The 20869-nt window shown below is 42.5% G+C and overlaps 1 protein-coding gene across 1 annotated transcript; it reads left to right on the top strand.

Annotated features, from left to right (window-relative positions):
* Positions 1 to 702: 702 nt before the first annotated feature.
* Positions 703 to 20689, top strand: LOC107384449 (discoidin domain-containing receptor 2). Its single transcript, XM_070541890.1, has 15 exons — positions 703 to 803; positions 937 to 1174; positions 1835 to 1982; positions 2098 to 2200; positions 2289 to 2472; positions 6123 to 6363; positions 6446 to 6505; positions 12173 to 12306; positions 13759 to 13963; positions 14030 to 14247; positions 14396 to 14523; positions 14605 to 14814; positions 15873 to 16107; positions 16701 to 16850; positions 18491 to 20689. Exons 1-15 carry the CDS (start codon positions 703 to 705, stop codon positions 18623 to 18625), a joined length of 2490 nt encoding a protein of 829 aa, XP_070397991.1. The 3' UTR covers positions 18626 to 20689.
* Positions 20690 to 20869: the final 180 nt, after the last annotated feature.

Below are 20869 nucleotides of genomic sequence, written 5' to 3'. Positions count from 1 at the left end.
TGAGCTTTGTGACATGGTACATGATCTTGCTGGAAGTAGCATCAGAAGATGGGTCCATGTGGTCATAAAGGGTTGGACATGGTCAGCAACAACACTCAGGTAGGCTGTGGTGGTTAAAGCAGGCTCGGGTGGTACTGAGAGGTCCACAGTGGAGCAGCTGGTGTGCTTCTGCAGACCTTGGTGGGAACAAGCTCTGGTCTGAACTGAGCTGCTGTTGTCTTTCCATCATCTTGAACCCTGGAGATGGCTGTGGGTTCAAATCCAGGAATACTTATAGACCATCTAAGTCTCTTAAATCTCCTTCCTCCTTGCTCAGTTTGAACTTCAGCAGGTAATTTAGACAAACAAGTGCTGCTTCCTGATTGCAGTAGCGTGTCCAGATCCTGTAAAATGGGGTGGCCCAGGTGAGGCACAACTTTGTGCATGGGTGGCACCAAAGATTATGCTTTTTTTTTTTTGTTTTACCCCCCCAAGCCTTTTGTGGACAACAAAAATCCTGTTTAAAGGTAAATTAGTGTGTTGGCACCTGGGGTGGCCAGTCAGATTCCAAGGGTGGCATGTGCTACCCCAGGCCACTCCCTGGACACGCCCCTGCCTGATTGGCTGGTTAGATGTGAGTGAATGAAGGGGTGGCACGTGAACAGTTCCACCCCATCACACTAACGTGTGTGTGCATGAGTGATTCCTTGTGTGTTTGCAGAAATGTGTCGTTATCCTCTGGGAATGACTAGTGGGCAGATTCAGGATGAAGACATCTCAGCTTCCAGCCAGTGGTCCGACTCCACCGCTGCAAGATTTGGAAGGCAACTTTGATTTTACTCTCCTAAAGTTGTTGCTATTTTTGCTTTGAAAAATCCGGTGTGTCATAAAACATCAACTAAGCTCATCGTCATTTCCCTTCACCGCCTCCGTGCTGCTCCTCCCGCTCTCCTGCAGACTCGACTCTGACAACGGGGACGGAGATGGAGCCTGGTGCCCTGACATCGTGTCAGAGTCCGACGAACTCAAAGAGTATCTCCAAGTGGACCTGCTCTCACTGCGCTTCATCACCCTGGTGGGAACACAAGGTCGTCATGCTGATGGCATGGGCAACGAGTTCGCCCGGAGGTACAGGATCAAGTACAGCCGAGACGGCAGAAACTGGGTGGGCTGGCAGGATCGGAGCGGAAGGCAGGTGAGGAGGACTCGGCTCTGGTGGAGCGGTTTACAACAGATCCGCAGCAAAATCAGAGGAAAGACTTTGCTGCTGCGTTCCATCTTCTGTCTTCGGTGTTGAGTTTCATCAGAAAAAATATTCATTCCAAATGAAGACGGATTTAGGACTAGCTGTTACTGTTTCTTACAAAAATCGTTGTCCTGAAACACAAACCTATCAGAGTGTGGATCATAAATCAGGCTGACATTTTCAGTTTGGTTCATCCAAAGGGGTTCAAGTGACAGCGGCGTGTCCAGATCTTTTAAAATGGGGTGGCCCAGGTGAGGCACAACTTTGTGCATGGGTGGCACCAATGGTTATGCTTTTCTTGTTTTACCCCCAAGCCTTTTGTGGACAATGAAAAGCTTGTTTAAAGGTAAATTAGTGTGTTGGCACCTGGGGTGGCCAATCAGATTCCAAGGGTGGCATGTGCTACCCCAGGCCACTCCCTGGACACGCCCCTGTCAAGTGAAGGCCACTGGACTTCTTTGGTTTCTTGGAGATGTTTTGCCTCTCGTGATTTTTGTCAGTTGAATTCTTCCAGAGAGGAACGGTGGTGAGCATTGATCAGAGGTATTTCTGTGTCTTCACTGGTATATTTCCACCTAAACCACAGTACCTCTCCTTCCTCTCCACCAGGTCATCGAGGGCAACAGAAATGCATACGATGTGGTCCTGAAGGACCTGGAGCCGCCCATCGTGGCTCGTTTTGTGCGCTTCATGCCCATAACAGACCCATCTATGATTGTGTGCATGAGAGTGGAGCTCTACGGCTGTGAATGGCTGGGTTTGTTAGATCTTTTCTAGACAAAACTTTACACTTTGTGTGAAGCATTTTGCATTTTTGTTTGTTAAAATGTTGTTTAGACGCAGAATACTTCCTTTTTAATTTCTCTTCACAGATGGCCTGATGTCCTACAGCATTCCAGACGGACACCAGATGATCTACAGAGGCCTGGACGTCTTCTTTAATGACTCTGTGTACGATGGAGCAGCAGGTGAACGGTCAGAAAATCTCACCGATGTCATCAAAAATCAAAAAGGACTGCTGCTGGATATCTGGTCCTAAAAGGTGCAAAACTCTGTCCTGCAGGCTCGCGAAGGGCCTGGGCCAGCTGACGGACGGCACCTTGGGTCTGGATGATTTTCTCCACAGCCACGTCCACGGTGTGTGGCCTGGATATGATTATGTGGGATGGAGCAACAAGACTTTCCCCAAAGGTTACGTCGAGATGATCTTCGAATTCGACCGCATCCGGAACTTCACGACCATGAAGGTGAGAATATTTCTGACCCAATAACTGTTGTACGCAGCCTAGAAGGAGGAGGCAGTTTAGCTTTATAATTATCCAACTTTATCACAGGCAGAGGAGAGCTGTGCTCACATGTCAGCATCCATCTTGTCACTTCTTCTTTTCTCTGCATGAGAGCTCATACTGACCCCTGGTGGCTCAGTACACAACAACCTCTAACAACAACAGAAATGTCTAGAAAGACAAAAACTATTAAAAGCTTGATGCTGACGTGACGTGAAACAGGTTAAATGAAAATTATAACAAGTGGCAACAGCATTACATTTGTGACATTTACTCTAAACTCAGCACCAGAGTAAGAAAAAATTGTGTTTTGTTTCTTTGTCTGCTGACAAAAAAATCTTCAGCTGTTAGAAATCCTGTCAGGTATAGTCAGTGTTGGGAGTAATGTGGTACAAAAGTAATTAATTACTGTAATGCATTGCTTTTTGCTGTAATGTGGTAATGTAAGGCATTACAGGGAAAGAAAATGGTAATATTTACTCGGTACAAGTGTCAGTAACGCGGTAATTACAACGCATTTTTAAACCCAGAATCAAGATGTGTTCCTTAAAAATTCAAATTGCGGGAAACCCCAAGAAAGATCCAGTATCTGCATATATGACGTCATTTATGGACTCAGCTTTGCGGGCATTCTATTGGGCCATTCCCATCTGTACCGGGTCGGCCCGGGCCGGGTAGCGTAGGTTGTTTACATATCTGGGTGGCCTGGTATTTTTCCGGGCCAACCAAGGCTCATTCTCAGCCCTCTTCTGGAGGGGGTCTGCTTCAGGCCGACCAGGGCCAACACACCCACTGCTGACAGCAAATTCACACCTTCCATTAGAGCAAGCCTCTGATTGGTGGGTAGAATCAGCCCACATGGGCTTAAGACAAGGATGTGTGGAGTCAACCGGGCCAGGCTGGGGCCGACTGGGGCTACCCGGCCCGGGCCGACCCGGTACAGATGGGAATGGCCCATTAGAGCAGAGAGGACGCAGCGGTGACGGCTCAAATACTCCAGCTGCGTCCTGCGTGCGGCCGCTGTTATGTTCACAAAATCGCTCCACCAAAACAAAATAGTTCACTTGCGATCGTTCATATCAGCGCATATTCTCTGGTATTTTGTGCTTTTCTGACGTGCTTTGCCTCAGCTGAGTTCATAATCTGTGCCCCGGTGATTTCAACTCATTGCTGCTGGAGCGCCGCGCATGTGAAGATCCCTCTGGCTGATCGTTAGAAAGTAGGAAATCTAGGAAACTGTTTTTCTGGAAGACGGAGAAAACATGCAGCATGCAGGAAGGTTAGAGAGAGAAAGGGCCGGAAATTATTCAAATAAAATCAAGAAAACAAAACAAAGTGCTTGAAAAGAAAAAAAGTAGGTAGATTTATCCCCAATACACATTTTTACCAGTGAAAAGCAATAACATATAAGCATTTAATATTTATACATGTGATAGAATCAGATCACCCCAGAAGTCAGTCCCACATCCAGGGCCGTATCGAGGCATTTGGGGACCAAGGCAAATACAGGCTTGGAGCCCCCACCACCTCACTCCCTGCTCAGTTAATATAAGATGGCAGCGTGCTGAGAGTACAGATTGTTGTTGTTTTTATTTAACAAACAATCATTTTAAAGCACTGTTATTATATCTGACTGTTTTTAACAGCAATCCTAGCTCAGACACCACATCACCTTCCACATATATGTCATGAGCTCACTGAGCGTCACATGACCAGATTCATACTGAAGTTGTTTTGGTGAAAGTAACTTAAAGTACTGCAAAAGTAGTGTCATGTCTTACATTTTAAAATCAGTAATATTGTAATGTAATGAATTACTTTAAAATGAGGGTAACAAGTAATAAATAATGCATTACAGTTTTGAAGTAACTTGCCCAACACTGCTGGGTATAGTTCGTATGGCTCGAACATCCTTACAAACATAGTAAGAGGTGCCTGTTTCACACCGAATGTGGAACGAGACGCTTCGGTTCCTGTGCGGCTTCCTGACGGATTCAGTCACACCAACGTGGTTCGTGTGCTCCCACAAGAGCACCAAAGCGTTAGAAATCTGACGTAATACATTTATAAATAAACCTGTGAAAATAAGGTGAACCATCTTACACATACATTAATAATGAAACAACAATAATGTGACAGGTTTATCTTCATATGGACCGCTTCTTAATGTGCATACTTGTCTGAACTTGTGGACTCACGTCCTTGTAGGGCGTCATCAACGACGGCCCAAGGACTGTTCCAGTCCCAAATATGCATCATGGCAAGTTCGCTCAAAGTTCTCCGATGTGTTCTTGCTCTGCTCGTCGTATCAAGGATGCATCAATGCATCCTTCTGCAGACCTGGGACAGCAAAGTATCCCACAATGCATTGTGTCGTAACCATTATACTCCGAACATCAGAGGACAAATCTAATTACTGTAGAGTTTTCTATTGGAAAAAGTAATAAAACATTTTAAGTTGTCTGTCATTGTAAATAGTTGTGTGTAAACCTGTAACATTAGCTGAGTGTATTTGAGTTTTACTTCACGATCCCTCAAAATGCTAATTAGCTAACCCACTATCAAAATAAAAGCGCAGTCTCTGTTTTGATGAAAAATCCATTTATTCGTATAACAGCAGAAAATGCTTGTATTTAATCTTTTTTTTATCCAAAGTCAACCGGATATAATACAAATAATTTGCTTCCATTGTTATTTTGTTATTCAAGGAACAAACTAGACTTTTATTTTTATATCAGGTTGGTTAACCGTAGCTAGAAACAAGCAGCGCTTGTTGCCACGATGCAACGTAGTACGGTTCTTTTCCAAATGCCGTCCTCGTCCTCCCGTACTCAGTAGAATGGACTTTCAATCAATCAATCAAAGCTTTATTTATAAAGCGCCTTCCGCAACCCTGTCAGGAAGCCCAAGGCGCTGAACATGGTACAGTACAATGTTAAAGAAAGTGAATAAATCGGAAAATAAAAGCAATTGAAATTACAAAATACAAATTACAAAAAAGGTGAAATATTCTGGTACAGGACAAATGTGTAAAACAAGGGATTGAGTGTACCAATGAAAACTGTGAAATAAATTCAACATAAAAGAGGGCCAAAATCAAACATGTTCTGGAAACGCCAAGCGGAGGAGGTGTGTTCTTAGGCGACTCTTAAAGACTGGCAGAGATGGGGACAGCCTAACTGAGGGTGGCAACTGGTTCCAGAGTGTTGGTGCTAGGACTGAGAAAGCCCGGTCCCTGCGAGTACGATACCTAGAACGAGGGACAGGGAGCAGGCCTTGGTCAGAGGAGCGCAGAGCGCGTGATGGGGAGTGTCTGTTCAGGAGTGTGGCTAGATAGGGGGGAGCACCACCCTGGAAGAAATGATAAACAAAGACGAGTATTTTGAATTGTGAGCGATAGCAAACCGGAAGCCAGTGCAGGGAGGCCAGAACCGGACTGATGTGGTCCCGTTTCCTGGTCCCAGTCAGGAACCTGGCTGTGCTGTTTTCTTTCTGGTGTCCCTGCCAAGAACATACTTGTAAGGTACACAAGAACATGCTAGCGTCCCTGAGTATTGAGAAACGGCTCCTCGCTGAAACACGTCTGGCTCATGTTTTGTGTGTTTGTTCAGGTTCACTGTAACAACATGTTCAGCCGTGGGGTGAGGCTCTTTAGACAGGTCACGTGTTTCTTCAGGTCCGGGTCTGAGTGGGACGCTGACCCGGTGACCTTCAGGCCGGCTCTAGAACACCTAAGCCAAAGAGCACATTTAGTCTCGGTACCCCTCGGGGATCACACAGCCAGGACCATCAGGTGTCGGTTTCACTTCGGAGGCCAGTGGATGCTCTTCAGCGAGGTGACCTTCCAGTCAGGTAAAACTACCTGAAGACTTTCACCGTTTCACCTGTTTGCTGTGGATGATTCATTCTGTCAATCACCTCTTTGTGTCAGCAGGTTCTGCAGTTTACAACACATCCCTAACCTCACGCAAGCATGGACTCACAAACACACAAGGTCTGCACTCTTTACACCAGCTCAGTGGCCAAGTGGTACGCCCTGGGACTGAGACATCGGGGTTCAAATCCCGGTCGGGTCATACCAAAAACTTCTTGCTTGATACCCAGCTTTAAGGAATGGATTGGGGCGTTAACCCTCTCAGGCTCAAAATAAGTGTTAACCCTAATTCCATTTTTGGTCCTTTCTAAAACACAGGAAAGGTTTTCCTTTACCTTGCTGATGACTGCAAAACATCCTCAGAGCTGACGCTGATGGTGGCGTCACTTCCTATGTGGGACCATGAACAGAGACGATAGAGTTTACTCATTGGATCCAAGCCCCCACAATGCGGCTCAAAAATTGAGGCCAACCCGGAAGTACCAAAAACTACAGTTCCACCCTCATCCACTAGGGGCTGGTGTCAGTAGCGAGCAAATCCTCATTGACTCCCATGTTAAAAATACCAATTTCACAGCAGAAATAAACATGTTTACAGCCTGGTACCAAAACATGTTTTTGGTTTAAATGATCTAGTTTACACTCATGACAACTCTGAGGGGGGTGAATTTTTTTCTCACTCTTCTGTTTAAGTGTATTAAAAGCCTAAAATTCTGTATAATTAATGAGCATCAGACCCACGTGACCACAGAGCTAGCTCCGTGGAAAGGCCTCAGTAGAGCCTCGGTCTGGCCTGGAAACTGTTCCGGGATTTTGAGTCTCTGTGTTTGTGCATTCTTTTTTGGATAGTTTTTGTGCAATTGTTGGACAAAATGACTTGCTGTGGCATTAATTGCACTAATAGAGCGTCCAAGGAGTCTCCACTTCATTTTTTTTTTGGTAAGTAAAATTATATTTATGTATTTTAGGTCACTGCCGAGCTGAGCTTAGATTTTAACATGTACTGTTTAACCATGAAATTTAAATGTAATAGGGTAAAACCAGTGCATTTAACATAATGCTGCACTTTAGAAAATGGGTTGAAATATAACATGTTGGTGGAGCTGGGTTCCGACTATCGGCTTGGGGAGCTCTCGGGAGACCGATGTTTTCCACCCAGTTCTCCCCTCCCCGCAGCTCGGCACATCTCTGTCTGCTGTGCGGCTGCCGGCTTTCAGGAGACCTCTGTGTTCCACCCGGTTTACCCAGCGGTCAGCCCGGCGTATCTCTGACTCAGAAGCTCTGGTGTTGTGCACAGTTAACTCCGGTTGTACCTAGGTTGCTACCTCCGTTAGCTTAGCTTCCACCTCCGCGTTAGCTTTGGGTTAGCTTCAGGTTAGCTTGTAGCTAGTTCGACCGGGTGTCGTCAGTTGATCCCAGCCTTACAGTCCCACCCTCAGCTCCACCTCTCTTCCCTTTTGTGGAATTGTCTGGGCTTGACGGAACCTGTGACACGGTCAAAATGGCGGTGGTGGCCACCTCCTATTTGTCTTCAAAAACGTGATATTGGAGTCTATGGAAACCCATTGTCCAATATTTATATGTCGATGATTGGATCGCGCATGGGACTGCATCATCGGAGAGGGGAGATCGGGCAGCAGAGGGCGACAACGTCCTCTGCTGCCCGCGGATAAACGGAGTAGGAAGTGACGCCACCATCAGCGTCAGCTCAGAGGATGTTTTGTTGCTGCAAACGAAACTCTCAGCAAGGTGAAGAAAAGCCTTTCCTGTGTTTTAAAAAGAACCAAAAATAGAATTGGAAACTAAACACAGTAAGAACACACCAAAAAAGTGTTAACCCTCTCAGGCTCAAAATAAGTTTTGATAAAAGGACGAACAACTTAGTCCTTCAGGGGTAAAATGCTCATGAAATACATACGTGGAGTAACCAGGTAGGTAGGCTTTAACGTTGCTAATCTGCAACGCCTGCCTCCAGAGGGTTACAGCACCAAAAAGTTCCCGAGCACAGCCACAGCTGCAGCTCACCACTCCCTACGGTGATGAGTGTGATGATGACTATGAGACTTTAAGTCTGAATGTTTACCAGCGTGACAGACGCGTGATGGAGATGGATACATGTCTTCATGTCAGCCTTTCTAAAGTGTACATGTGTCTGTGTTAAAGTTATAATTACTGTCCTACCCAATAGCTTATTGAGCAGCCTCTGTTTGGAGAAACAGAGTGGACATGTGGCTGGCTCAAACGCCGCCATGACCAAAGTGTGTGGATACTTTCTTAAAGGATTCCTATAAAAACATTTTTGTTACAATTGGAAACTTTATTAACGGTATTTGGCCAGACTCGGCATTAAAATTGTGGAAATGCAGAATAAGTACACTTCACCATCTATATAAACACGAACTGGGTTCAGATTTTTATTTTGTTAAGGACTTTTGTCATAAATCATTACAGAAAATCCAAATCCTCTCCTCCAGACAGTGAAGAACTGTGTTTCGCATACGTCACTCCAACACGTAAAACAAGCTAGCTGCTGATGCTAGTATTGTGAATCACCGTTATTTATTTACTTTCATGCTCCTAATTATTACGTAAAATTGCGTTTACAGCTGCAGCTAAAGGTCTGAGCCATGTGTCTGTGTCCTACACAGATTTTTAAATAACAGGTCTGATCTAAAATAATAACCTACATCTATAAATCCATCTAGAACCGCACCGCTACTTCTGGACTCCAGACGAGTCCCGTTAGCATGACTGCAGCAAAACCGCTAACCGTGTTAGCTCCGGTAAGGAAAGAACAAGTCCTTTCGAAAAGCTACAACACACACACACACACACACACACACACACACACACACACAGATATAATCTAAAAGATTATCTCTATATTTCAACATTAGAACCTCCATGACATCCTGGATTAGTGCAAACAACGAGTTGAGCTAAGGAGTTACTCCAGCATCAGGAAGATTTATTCTGGTAAATTGTCGGTTAAATATTTTTCCAGAGTTATGTCAATAAATACACACAGCAGTACTGTAGATTGCTGAACTATATTGGGACACATGATGGAGCTAAGGCCAGCTGAGAACTCGTCAGCTTAGAGCTTCCAGTGGAGCACAGAAATGAAACATTTAAGAAAAATAAACAAACTGTACCGATTTTGGTTCTGAAGATGAACAGAATCCTCCTCTATGTCCAAATCAGGTCGCAGGTCTTCTGAGTCAAACGGTCTAAAGCATGTCTGCACCTCTGGTAGTGATATCCAGCTGGCAGGGTCAGAGTTTGGTTGATCGTCTCCGGTAATCCAATATCCGTTCTCGTCGTCGTATCCCAGAGAGAAAAAAACAAATCTAACCGACTAGCAGAGGCTTCAGAAGCTACATCTGACTGATGACACATTGTTCTCTGCTATAACGCTAACGCAGAAACACCGGAGTCAGGTGTTGTTTACTGCAGCTGTTCCAGCAGAGCTCCATGTGAAACGTCACCAGCTGCCCAGGGCTTAGACCGGACGTTAGTTTCTGTTTTTCCCGCGCCGGTCACAAACATCAGATTTTCTTTAAATTCCAGCCGCGAAAATCCAAAAACCTTTTTCATCTGAGGTTTTAATACTTCTTTACACACGCCGTTCAAAGGAATTTTGCCTCTGGCCGATATCTTTAAAGTGATCATTATCCCTTGCCCTGGAGGTCTGCTATCCAGCATGTTTTAGTTGTTTACCTGCTCCAACATTTTAATCAGTGGATGATTAACAGGCTTCTGCAGAGCTTCGTGAATGGGTGAAAAAGCAAATAGGCCATTAAATCAGGTTTGTACTTTTGTAGCGCTGTACCTAGCTGGGTTTAGCAGTTTAACTCCACACAACCATCGTGTTTAATGCTGACACATAAAGATCATTTTAATTGTGTTCTCAGCAAAACAAGTTAAGCAGACTGTTGGAGTGCATTCCCCTGTTGCTGACACTACAAATACTACAAAAGTCCCATTGGTCATCATCACACACGGGTGAAATTACACCTATATGACCCATCCCCCTATCTGGAGGTTTAACCCCCAGTCCAGCTGAGTGTCAACCAGGGAGACGCTGCGTCCTATTTTTAAAGTCTTTGGTATGACCCGACCAGGATTTAAACCCTGATCTCCCAGTGCCAGGGCTACCTACATTTACCAAAAATGTTTCCATAAGAAATGATTATAACTTTATCTACATCTCTTCTCCTCCTTTCTCTCCTTCATGATAATACTCCCAGGAGGACAAAAGCAAAGATTAGCATATTTGCTTCAGCTTCGTCGAGATAAGGAGGCTAAAATGTTCTCTGTAAAAAGGGTCAGAAGAACTAATGAGTAGTTCTAGTTTGTAGAAAAGAAGAAGAAGAAAAGATCTTTAATATAGCGTCTCTCAAGATAAACATCACAAGACCCTTCAGCGGGTGCTTTTGTAGCCACCGGAGAATGCCAGATCCCCACCTTTCCTTCTTTCTACATGGTTTAAAAAAGTGAACTACTTGTTTAATCAATACGTCTGCAGTGATCTCCAGTAGGAAGGTATGCGTTGTAAGTCGTTCTCGGAGGGGGTATGCTGGCGCACCATTTCCAGGAACTGAAGTTATCTACATCACCGCTGTGCATCAGACAGCAGGTTGTGGAGTCTTATTTCCTTACATTTAGACACCTTGTCTCTGATTGGATAACAGCAACACGACACTACCGCTGACTTGCAACATTAATGTTTTACCTCCACAAATTACACAAGCCTGGAGGAGCGTCTGCTGTGTGGTGGAGTTGCTAATGCTAACAGTTAGCTTAAATTAGCAAAGACGTCCGCAGCTGATTCCTGGACGCTAAAACAACAAGAGTCATGAGTCAAGATCGGTGAGTCTGTGAAGGGTAATTCCCAGTGTGACGTAGATCTGACAGGCTTTTTAAAGGGATACTAGGCAGTTTGGGTTGCTTTTAGGACCCGATGTGGAGCCGATGCTAGTGGGAAAGAAGCAAAAGAAGGGGCCTGCAGGCCACCTATTTAGCACCGGTCATTTTAGCACATACTGGCTCAAGAAAATGATTCAAATATATGAAAATGTTGCCTAGAATATCTTTAAATCCTAGAGTTCTATTTTCTATCAGAAGCTAATGCAGGAGATCGGTGTAGGAGACCATTTTCCTGTTCAGCCTGCATCAGAGTGACTGATTATTATCAGAAAAACATTTAGTGTTTTTCAGTCAACCACACCTTTAACTATACCAGAATGTAGCTCAAGCTTATTGCCACTGGAGGGCATCAGTACCCCTCCCAATAGGACTAGAAACATAGGGTTAGGGTTGTTTTACTTTTACATTTATATAAAGAGGATAAAACGATCTATTTGAAATGTTTTAACTGAACCAACGTGTTACAGCCTGTGGCTGAGAAGGCTTTTAATCCCCCTCCTCGCAAACTCTGCTCGCTAAAAGTGAAGTCAATGCTGAGAAAAAGTGTGCTTCCCCCCTCCTCCACTAGGGGCTGGATTCAGAAAGGATCAAGTTTACAGCAGGAATAAACATGTTTACAGCCTGGATCAAAATGAATTTTAGGATCGATCTGAGGGGGGCGATTCAGCTGCAAAACAAACCTTCATGAATGTTATTTAAATGTGAATATTTTCATCATGCATCTTGTTACAGATGGTGTTGTTTAAATCACTGCCCCTTGCTGCCAGAACTACTGACTACTTGTTGTAATAAAGTGTCAGTAATCCAGATTATTTTAAGTATTTTTGAAATCCCAGCTGTTTTCTGGTTTGTTGCCAGAAGATCCCACTCACAAAGTCGATGACAGCAAAACGAGGATCCTGATTGGCTGCCTGGTGGCCATCATAGCCATCCTAGCAACCATCATCTTCATCATTATGTGGCGGCAGGTCTGGCAAAAGATGCTGGAGAAGGTGAGGAGGTGGCATAAGTGTTTTTGTTTTATTTCATTAGATTTTGATTCTGTTTAAATGGCCTGGGCTGCAAACAGTTACAGAAATGTAAAACAACAAACACGGTGAGACAGACGTCAAGGATTCAAAAGGTTCACTTGTCACGTGCTCAGTCATACAAGTCCAACTTACAGTGAAATGTAACCCTGAGTCGCTCCATAGACCAACATTCAGCACAAACAATTCTAGTTAGGATCTACAAACAAACAATGTGTACTCTAGCAATAGTTGAGGTGCAAACGTGTAAACATGCAGGTGAACTGAAGCAGAACTCACGAGTCGGGAGTATAAGCCACATGGTTCACGTGCTCTTGCTGCTGTGCTGCTGGACTCATTCTCACTGGTGACCATTTAAGGTCTGGACTTGGTATATATATATATATATATATATATATATATATATATATATATATATATATATATATGTATGTATATATATGTATATATATGTATGTATATATATGTATATATATGTATATATATACATACATATATATATATATATATATATATATATATATATATATATGTATATATATATGTATATATGTATGTATATGTATGTATATATATGTATATATATATACATATATATACATATATATACATACATATATATACATATATATACATACATATATATATATATATATATATATATATATATATATATATATATATGTATATATATATGTATATATATATATATATATACATATATTTATATACATATATACATATATATATATTATATATATATGTATATATATATATGTATATATATATGTATATATATATATTATATATATACATATATTTATATACATACATACATATATATATATGTATATTATATATACATATATATATATATATATATATATATACATATATATATCAGACGTCAAGCTAAACAGTCACTCGACAGATGGGGTTAAAAAAATAAGATCGACCTTTCTCCCCATAACTTTCATTTTTATGTTTATGTATTATGTATTTTTGAAGTAGTAATTAATAAACATTCAATACCATTACAATTTCCTTTGATTTAATTTTAAATAAATATTTAGAGTGCCCAGGTAGCACATAAACAATATCACATCACTTTCCACATATATGTCATGAGCTCACTGAGCGTCACATGACCAGATTCATTCTGAAGTTGTTTTAGTGAAAGTAACTTAAAGTCATGCAAAAGTAGTGTCATGTCTTACATTTTAAAATCAGTAATATTGTAATGTAATGAATTACTTTAAAATGAGGGTAACAAGTAATAAATAATGCATTACAGTTTTGAAGTAACTTGCCCATCACTGCCTCAGGAACAGATGTTGATCTAAAATCACGTTTCTTGCTTTGCACCATCACAGAACCTGGCCTTTAGTGGATTTTTAATGAGCGGTCTTCCTGCAGGCCTCCCGTCGTTTACTGGATGAAGAGCTCACAGCACGTCTCGCCATCCAGACCCAAGCCTTTTCCTTCCACCACTCCTTTCAGTCCAGTGAGAACAGCTCCACCTCCACCTACGAGAGAATCTACCCCCTCCAAGCCGACTACCAGGAGCCTTCCAACCTCATCCGGAAGCTGCCCGAGTTCTCTCAGTCCACGGAGCACCTCGGTAAGCCCCTCAGAGGGAAACATGAGTAAGTTTGAGTTTGAATGAAACTCCACGTTACTCCTCCAGAACCTGGAGCCTCCTGCAAAGCAGCCAGTGGCTCAGACGCTGCTCCTCACTATGCAGAGGCTGACATCATCAGCCTGCAGGAGTCTTCAGACAGCGGCACGTTCTCCATCACAACGTTCAGCACGAATCTACTTGCTGGATCAGAATCATTCCTGAGGGAGTTTCCAAGAGAGAAGCTCACGTTCAAGGAGAAATTGGGAGAGGGCCAGTTTGGAGAGGTACACTCGCTTTTACAGCTCACGTTCACTTTGTCATCATTAGCTTGGTGTCACTTCAAGGGCACTGTTTACAAAATTCAACCAGAGGGTCCTGTGTGGGGCAGAAACCACTAAAACAGGAGTGGATCATGACTGCTCTCCCACACAGGTACACTTATGTGAGGCAGAGGGCATGAAGGACTTTTTGGATGAAGATTTGTCTGTTGAAGCTACTGGTGAGTCGCCTCTGCTCGTGGCTGTGAAAACACTGCGTGAAGATGCAAAAAAGAACGCCAGGTAAAGGAAGCCGGCTGCAGGAGAGAGAGCAGTAGATGGTCTCAGCCCCTGTGTTGACTGTTTGTTGCCCGTGTGCTGCAGAAATGACTTCCTGAAGGAGATCCGAATCATGTCTCGTCTGAGGGACCCCAACATCGTACGCCTACTGGCTGTTTGTGTGGACAAGGAGCCGCTGTGCATGATCACAGAGTACATGGAAAATGGAGACTTGAATCAGTTCCTGTGCAGTCTCAGACTACAGACCAGTGATGGAGACCAGATGGAAGCAGAGCAGCGGCAGGACGTGGCCAGGTAGAATATTCAACACCAGCGGCTGTCAGGGATCACTGCAGACTGACTTGGTGTCTTGTTTATAAGTGATGCAAGAGATGGACTGAGTCAGGCTTTCATCTGCAGTCATGGATGGATGGATGGATGGATGGATGGATGGATGGACAGACACTGGATGGATGGATGGATGGATGGATAGATGAATAGAAGGATGGATGGATGGATGGACAGACACTGGATAGATGAATGGATGGATGGATGGATGGATTGATGAATGGATGGATGGATGGATGGATGGACAGACACTGGATAGATGAATAGAAGGATGGATGGATGGATGGATGGATGGATGGATGGATGGATGGATGGATGGATGGATGGATGAACAGACACTGGATAGATGAATGGAAGGATAGATGAATGGAAGGATGGATGGGTGGAAGGATGGATGGATGGATGGATGGATGGATGGATGGACAGACAGACACTGGATAGATGAATGGAAGGATGGATGGATGGACAGACACTGGATAGATGAATAGAAGGATGGATGGAAGGATGGATGGATGGATGGATGGATGGATGGATGGATGGATGGATGGACGGACGGACGGACGGACACTGGATAGATGAATGGAAGGATGGATGGGTGGAAGGATGGATGGATGGACAGACACTGGATAGATGAATAGAAGGATGGATGGATGGATGGATGGATAAATGGACAGACACTGGATAGATAAATAGAAGGATGGATGGATGGATGGATGGATGGATGGACAGACACTGGATAGATGAATAGAAGGATGGATGGATGGATGGATGGATAAATGGACAGACACTGGATAGATAAATAGAAGGATGGATGGATGGATGGATGGATGGATGGACGGTCAGACACTGAATAGATGAATGGAAAGATGGATGGGTGGATGGATGGATGGATGGATGGATGGATGGATGAATGGATGAATGGATGGGTGGGTGGGTGGGTGTGTGGGTGTATGGAGGGATAGAGGGATTGTTAGTTAACAACAGGTTACAGCTCATCTTTTCTCTTGTGACTTCCTGTTTTGTAGTTACTCTCAAATGATCGCCATGGCAGCACAGATTGCATCAGGTATGAAGTACCTGTCCTCTCTCAACTTCGTTCACCGTGATTTAGCCACCCGGAACTGCCTGGTTGGAAAGAACCACACCATAAAGATAGCAGATTTTGGAATGAGCCGGAACCTCTACAGGGGGGACTACTTCCGGATTCAGGGCAGGGCGGTGCTGCCCATCCGCTGGATGTCATGGGAGAGCATCCTCCTGGTGAGGGCACAAGGGGCAAAGTGGCAGGCAAACGCATGTATTGTTTGAGTTTTAAACCAGTAACTTTAAACTGTTGAATATAATTATACCTCACTTATATCAAACTTTTCAGAATAATTAAATTAAATTAAATTAAATTAAATTGATTAAATTAAATTAAATTGATTAAATTAAATTAAATTAAATTGATAAAATAAAAATAAAATAAAATAAAATTAAATAAAATTAAATTAAATAAAATTAAATTAAATTAAATCCCATGCAGGGCGATGGTGGCAGAGAGGTTAAGTGCCCGCCCTCTAACTGGAGGGTTGCGGGATCGAGCTCCGTCTGTCGCAGTATTTGTGTCCTTGGACTTAACCCACCTTGCCTACTGGTGGTGGTCGGAGGGATCGGTGGTGCCTTTGTGCAGGAGCCTCCTCTCTGTCAGTGCGCCCCAGCTGTGGCTACAGTGAAGCTTTTCACCACCAGTGTGTGAATGTGTATGTGTGTGGGTGAATAACTGGTTGTGTTGTAAAGTGTTTTGGGGGTAGTAGAACCCTATAAGATGCTGTATCAGTAATTTACCACATACCATGACTTATTGTATACAGGGTAAGTTCACCATGGCCAGTGACGTGTGGGCGTTTGGAGTGACTCTGTGGGAAATCCTGACTCTGTGTAAGCAGCAGCCGTACTCCCACCTCTCTGACGAACAGGTCATCGAAAACACAGGCGAGTTTTTCCGGGACCAGGGCAAGCAGGTGAGCACCAGATCCCATTGCCTCACACCGTACAGTGCATCCCACAGTCAAGGTCAAAGGTTTAGAGAACGATGCAAATATTTAGCGTCAAGAAGTTTTCTGCCTCCATTTTTACTACAGCGATTTGAATGAATTCCAGAAGGTTCAGAAGAGCAATCAAACGAACAGTGTAACATACAGCAGCTAAAAATGTATTGTGTCATAGCTTTGCAATGCATTGTGGGACGTAGCCCTAGATAAGCAGCGTTAAATAAAGGGGTCCAGCTGAACGTCTCGGCCAAACAGCATCCAGACGTGGACGAAAAAGGCTTCTGAAGCAGCCACCTACCCTACAATGTTCAGAGTTTACATAAATAAAAGCAGTGGCAAAAATAATAACCTTAAAATACTGTGGGTCATGAATAACTCGGTGTCTGTCGAGTTGTTTTTATTGATGACCAAGCACTCTGTCCATGTTTTTTCAATTGGTAATTTTTTTTACTTAACCTTTATTTAACCCTCTGGAGGCAGGCGTTGCAGATTTGCCACGTTAAAACCTACCTACCTGGTCATTTTTAACTCAGAAGTACCCCTGAAGGAGTTGTTCGTCCTTTTATCAAAACTTATTTTGAGCCTGAGAGGGTTAACCAGGAAGAAAATCCCATTGAGATCAAAAATCTCTTTTTCAAGGGGGACCTGTCTAGCATTAGCAGCCTACAGCACTCGCGCGGCGATGTCAGCTGTAGAATGTGCTATTAAAATTACATGAATGAATGTACTCAATAAAATAAAAAAACATTATAGTGCATTTGTGAAGAAGGTTTCAGAGCAAGTCGAGCATCACCGCAGCTGTCTCCTGTTGCTCCAGCAGTGGAATCAGAGCTCCACGAGTGCAGAAATAGCTCAGGAAGCAGACAGATGTGAGTTAATCTGCAGCTCAGTGAGGAGAAGGCTTATGTAGGATGGTCTGGTGTCAGGGGGGGAAGAGCAGGGAGGTCACTTCTCTCTAAAAAAGGACAAACTGATCTTGTGCAGAAGGTCCATGGATCAGACTGCTGAGGACTAGAGGAAAGTCCTCCTCTGTTTATTTGAAGTGTCTGGAGAATAGGTGAGCACTTCTGAGCCAAGGGAGTGGACTCACTCCCAGTTTAGCATCAGAACAGAACATACCTAAACATCCTCCCTGAGGATCTCCTCCAACCATCCAACAACAGATAGGTAATGAACAATATCTTCTCCGGCATGATGGAGAAAAGTCAGAAGTATCAACATCAACATCAACACATTGGGTCCAGGAAACTCCCCAGACCTTAATCCCACTAACAATTTATGGGCCATCCACCAGAGGCTGGAGGACAAACACAAACCCAACATGAATCTGGATCTGGATCGATCAGGTCTAGAAGGACCAACACTGGAGATTCTGACTCTTTGGATCAGTTTAAACTATTTATCAATAAACATTGTTAAAATGTCTGAAATGCTGTAATTCGGTTACCATAGAAACATTGGACTAAGAGATCTAGAAACAATGAAGCAGCGAATGTAAATCTTCTAAACATCTGGCCGTGATTGCAAATTTGCTCTCGTGCCTTCACATCTAGAGTGAAAGGAATGACCGGTGCAGTTTAATCCGTATCCTGATGGTTTTACGCTCCCAGGTGTACCTGCCTCAGCCTCCCTGTTGTCCTGACGGAGTCTACAACAACCTGATGCTGAGCTGCTGGAGGAGAAACGCCAAGGAGCGGCCGAGCTTCCAGCAGATACAGACTCAGCTGAAGGAGAGCGTAGCATAGTAGATGGAACAGATGTAAATCAGAAAACTCTAATTCAACAATATCTGTGTAACAGTTATCATATTCATCAGATATTCCCAGGAACCCAAAAGTTCAAAATAATCAAATATATTGAGTAGATAAAACTCATAATTAAAAAATTGTTTTTAGAACTCAAATGTGTTGAGCTTGTTCAACTTTTTCCTTGTTTTAAGTACATTGAACTCAAACTTTTTAATTAATGAACTATTTCTTTTATAAGTAAGCATAACTTAAATTAATCAATAAAGGACAACTTAACTTTAATGAGTAACGTTAACCACAAAATGATTGATGTATTATTTTATGTTTCTATATTATTCAATTCTTCTTGACATCAACCCTAAATTGTGTCTGATAAACAGACTTGTATATTATTTTACATATTTGTGGATTTACAAGAAAAACAACCACAAACTAGCAATTTTGTTGGACTTCAGGAACAATAAACAACTGGCGGGGGAGGTGCATTGTGTGTAGTCATGTTTTCAGTTATTTTGCTCTATTTGGGGGTGTTTATGCATGTTTATTGTATACAGGATTGTTGTTCTCAGTTATTATTTCATTCAGTGTTGCGGATGTGGTGTTACTTTTTGTATCATGTTGGCACCATAAGTGAGGAGGTTGGTCAAAGTAATGCTGTATGGCTGTGCTGTCCCATTGTTAATAATACTGTGGTTGTTCACACCAGTTGCTCTTGACTTGACTTTGAGTGTTCCTCTTTCATTGGCTGTTAGCATTTATGGGTGTGTGAGTCACGATCTGGTGCTAGTTACTGCCTTCACCAGCCTGCCACATTGTCACTTTTAAGTAAATTCAACTTATTTGGGTCAGGTTTTATTAGGTCCATTGAGAGTTCATATAAGTTATAATATTTAAGTTAGTAAAAACATGTAATAAAGTTAAAATAAAATGAAATATGCAAGTTTAGTTAAATTAAACTTTATAAGTTGTACCAAGTTATAGGTTGGGTTGGGTAGTTAAATGCTTTGATTTTATTCAGGTCATATTTTTAAGTTATGGTAAACTTACCGTTTTTAGATAAGTTAACTTAAAAATTATTAGGTAATCAGTTTCCTCATAAATTTTGAGTTCAGTGAACTTATTCGGGGTTACAGTGTAAAAGCTGTTTTCAAGTTAAAGTAAGTAAAAGTGTTCTTTTTACTTAAATTTTGGCTGGGCAAAAAGGGCTGACATTTTTCTTTTTTCAGCAGAAAGTTTTTCTAGATGTTTACCAAAGTTTTCAGCTTTCCGTCAGTAACCATCATCGCGCGAGACAACATTTATTTAGTCTCAGAAGTTGTGCTCCTGACTTTTGCCCAACCTGGTTTCACTTGAGTAAGTGTTCATTTTAGCTTTCGCACAGAAAACAACTCTAACAGAGTTCAGCTTTGTCATGGGAACAAAGAAAACATCTAAGAGCTCTCTGAGTGGAAAATGGAGTCCACTCAACCACGTACTCAGGTGGAGACGGGTAGAACAAAATCCAGAACCAGGGTTTTCAGATTCTGTCTCAAAATCCCTTCAACAGAAAGTGTTCTGATTAAAATCCCCCAGATAAGGAACAACCTTTAGGCGTTTCTTCATTAGTTTAATGTTTTGTGGGAGTTTTCATACATTTAGGATAACGGATTGTTAAATCAGGATCCAGGTTTGAGGACAGCCTCATAAATTGATGTGTTGATAGCTTTTTCTGAGAAAAAAAAAGTTTTTTTCTGGGTTTTTAGTAGTCACAACTGAGCTGTGAATAATGCATCTTTAATAAGAATACACTGTTATCTTGAATATAGCTTTGTACAGTAGATAAGTTATTATTTACGAACTGCATCCATGTGTATGTGTACTTCCTATTCCATTATCTTCCTGTGTTCTTTCTGTTTAATATGTGTTCTCATCATTCCTCTGTGTATGTATTCTTTTGCAGTTTCATTCCAAAAGCCTGTTTTCAACTTTATGTTTATGCTCTTATTTTACTGTTACGACAAATGACATTCCTGATGAAGGTCTGTTGCCCGAAAGCTTGAATAAATACTACATTTTCGCAGATTGAAGTGTGCAGATATTTTATTTTATTTTGTTTTGTTTTATTATTTTATTTTATTTTATTTTATTTTATTTTATTTTATTACTTGTTGCGGAACGGAAGGTGACCGGAAGCGGAAGCGCTTTCTGAATATTTTTGGCCTCTCTGCCTGCCGTAGAGGAAAGTTGATTGGTCCGATATTT

The sequence above is a fragment of the Nothobranchius furzeri genome, chromosome 11 (genome assembly GCF_043380555.1).
Source record: "Nothobranchius furzeri strain GRZ-AD chromosome 11, NfurGRZ-RIMD1, whole genome shotgun sequence".
In the NCBI taxonomy this organism is placed as follows: domain Eukaryota; kingdom Metazoa; phylum Chordata; class Actinopteri; order Cyprinodontiformes; family Nothobranchiidae; genus Nothobranchius; species Nothobranchius furzeri.
Note: the sequence above shows the minus strand (reverse complement) of the source record. Positions and strands in the feature narration are given on the sequence as shown.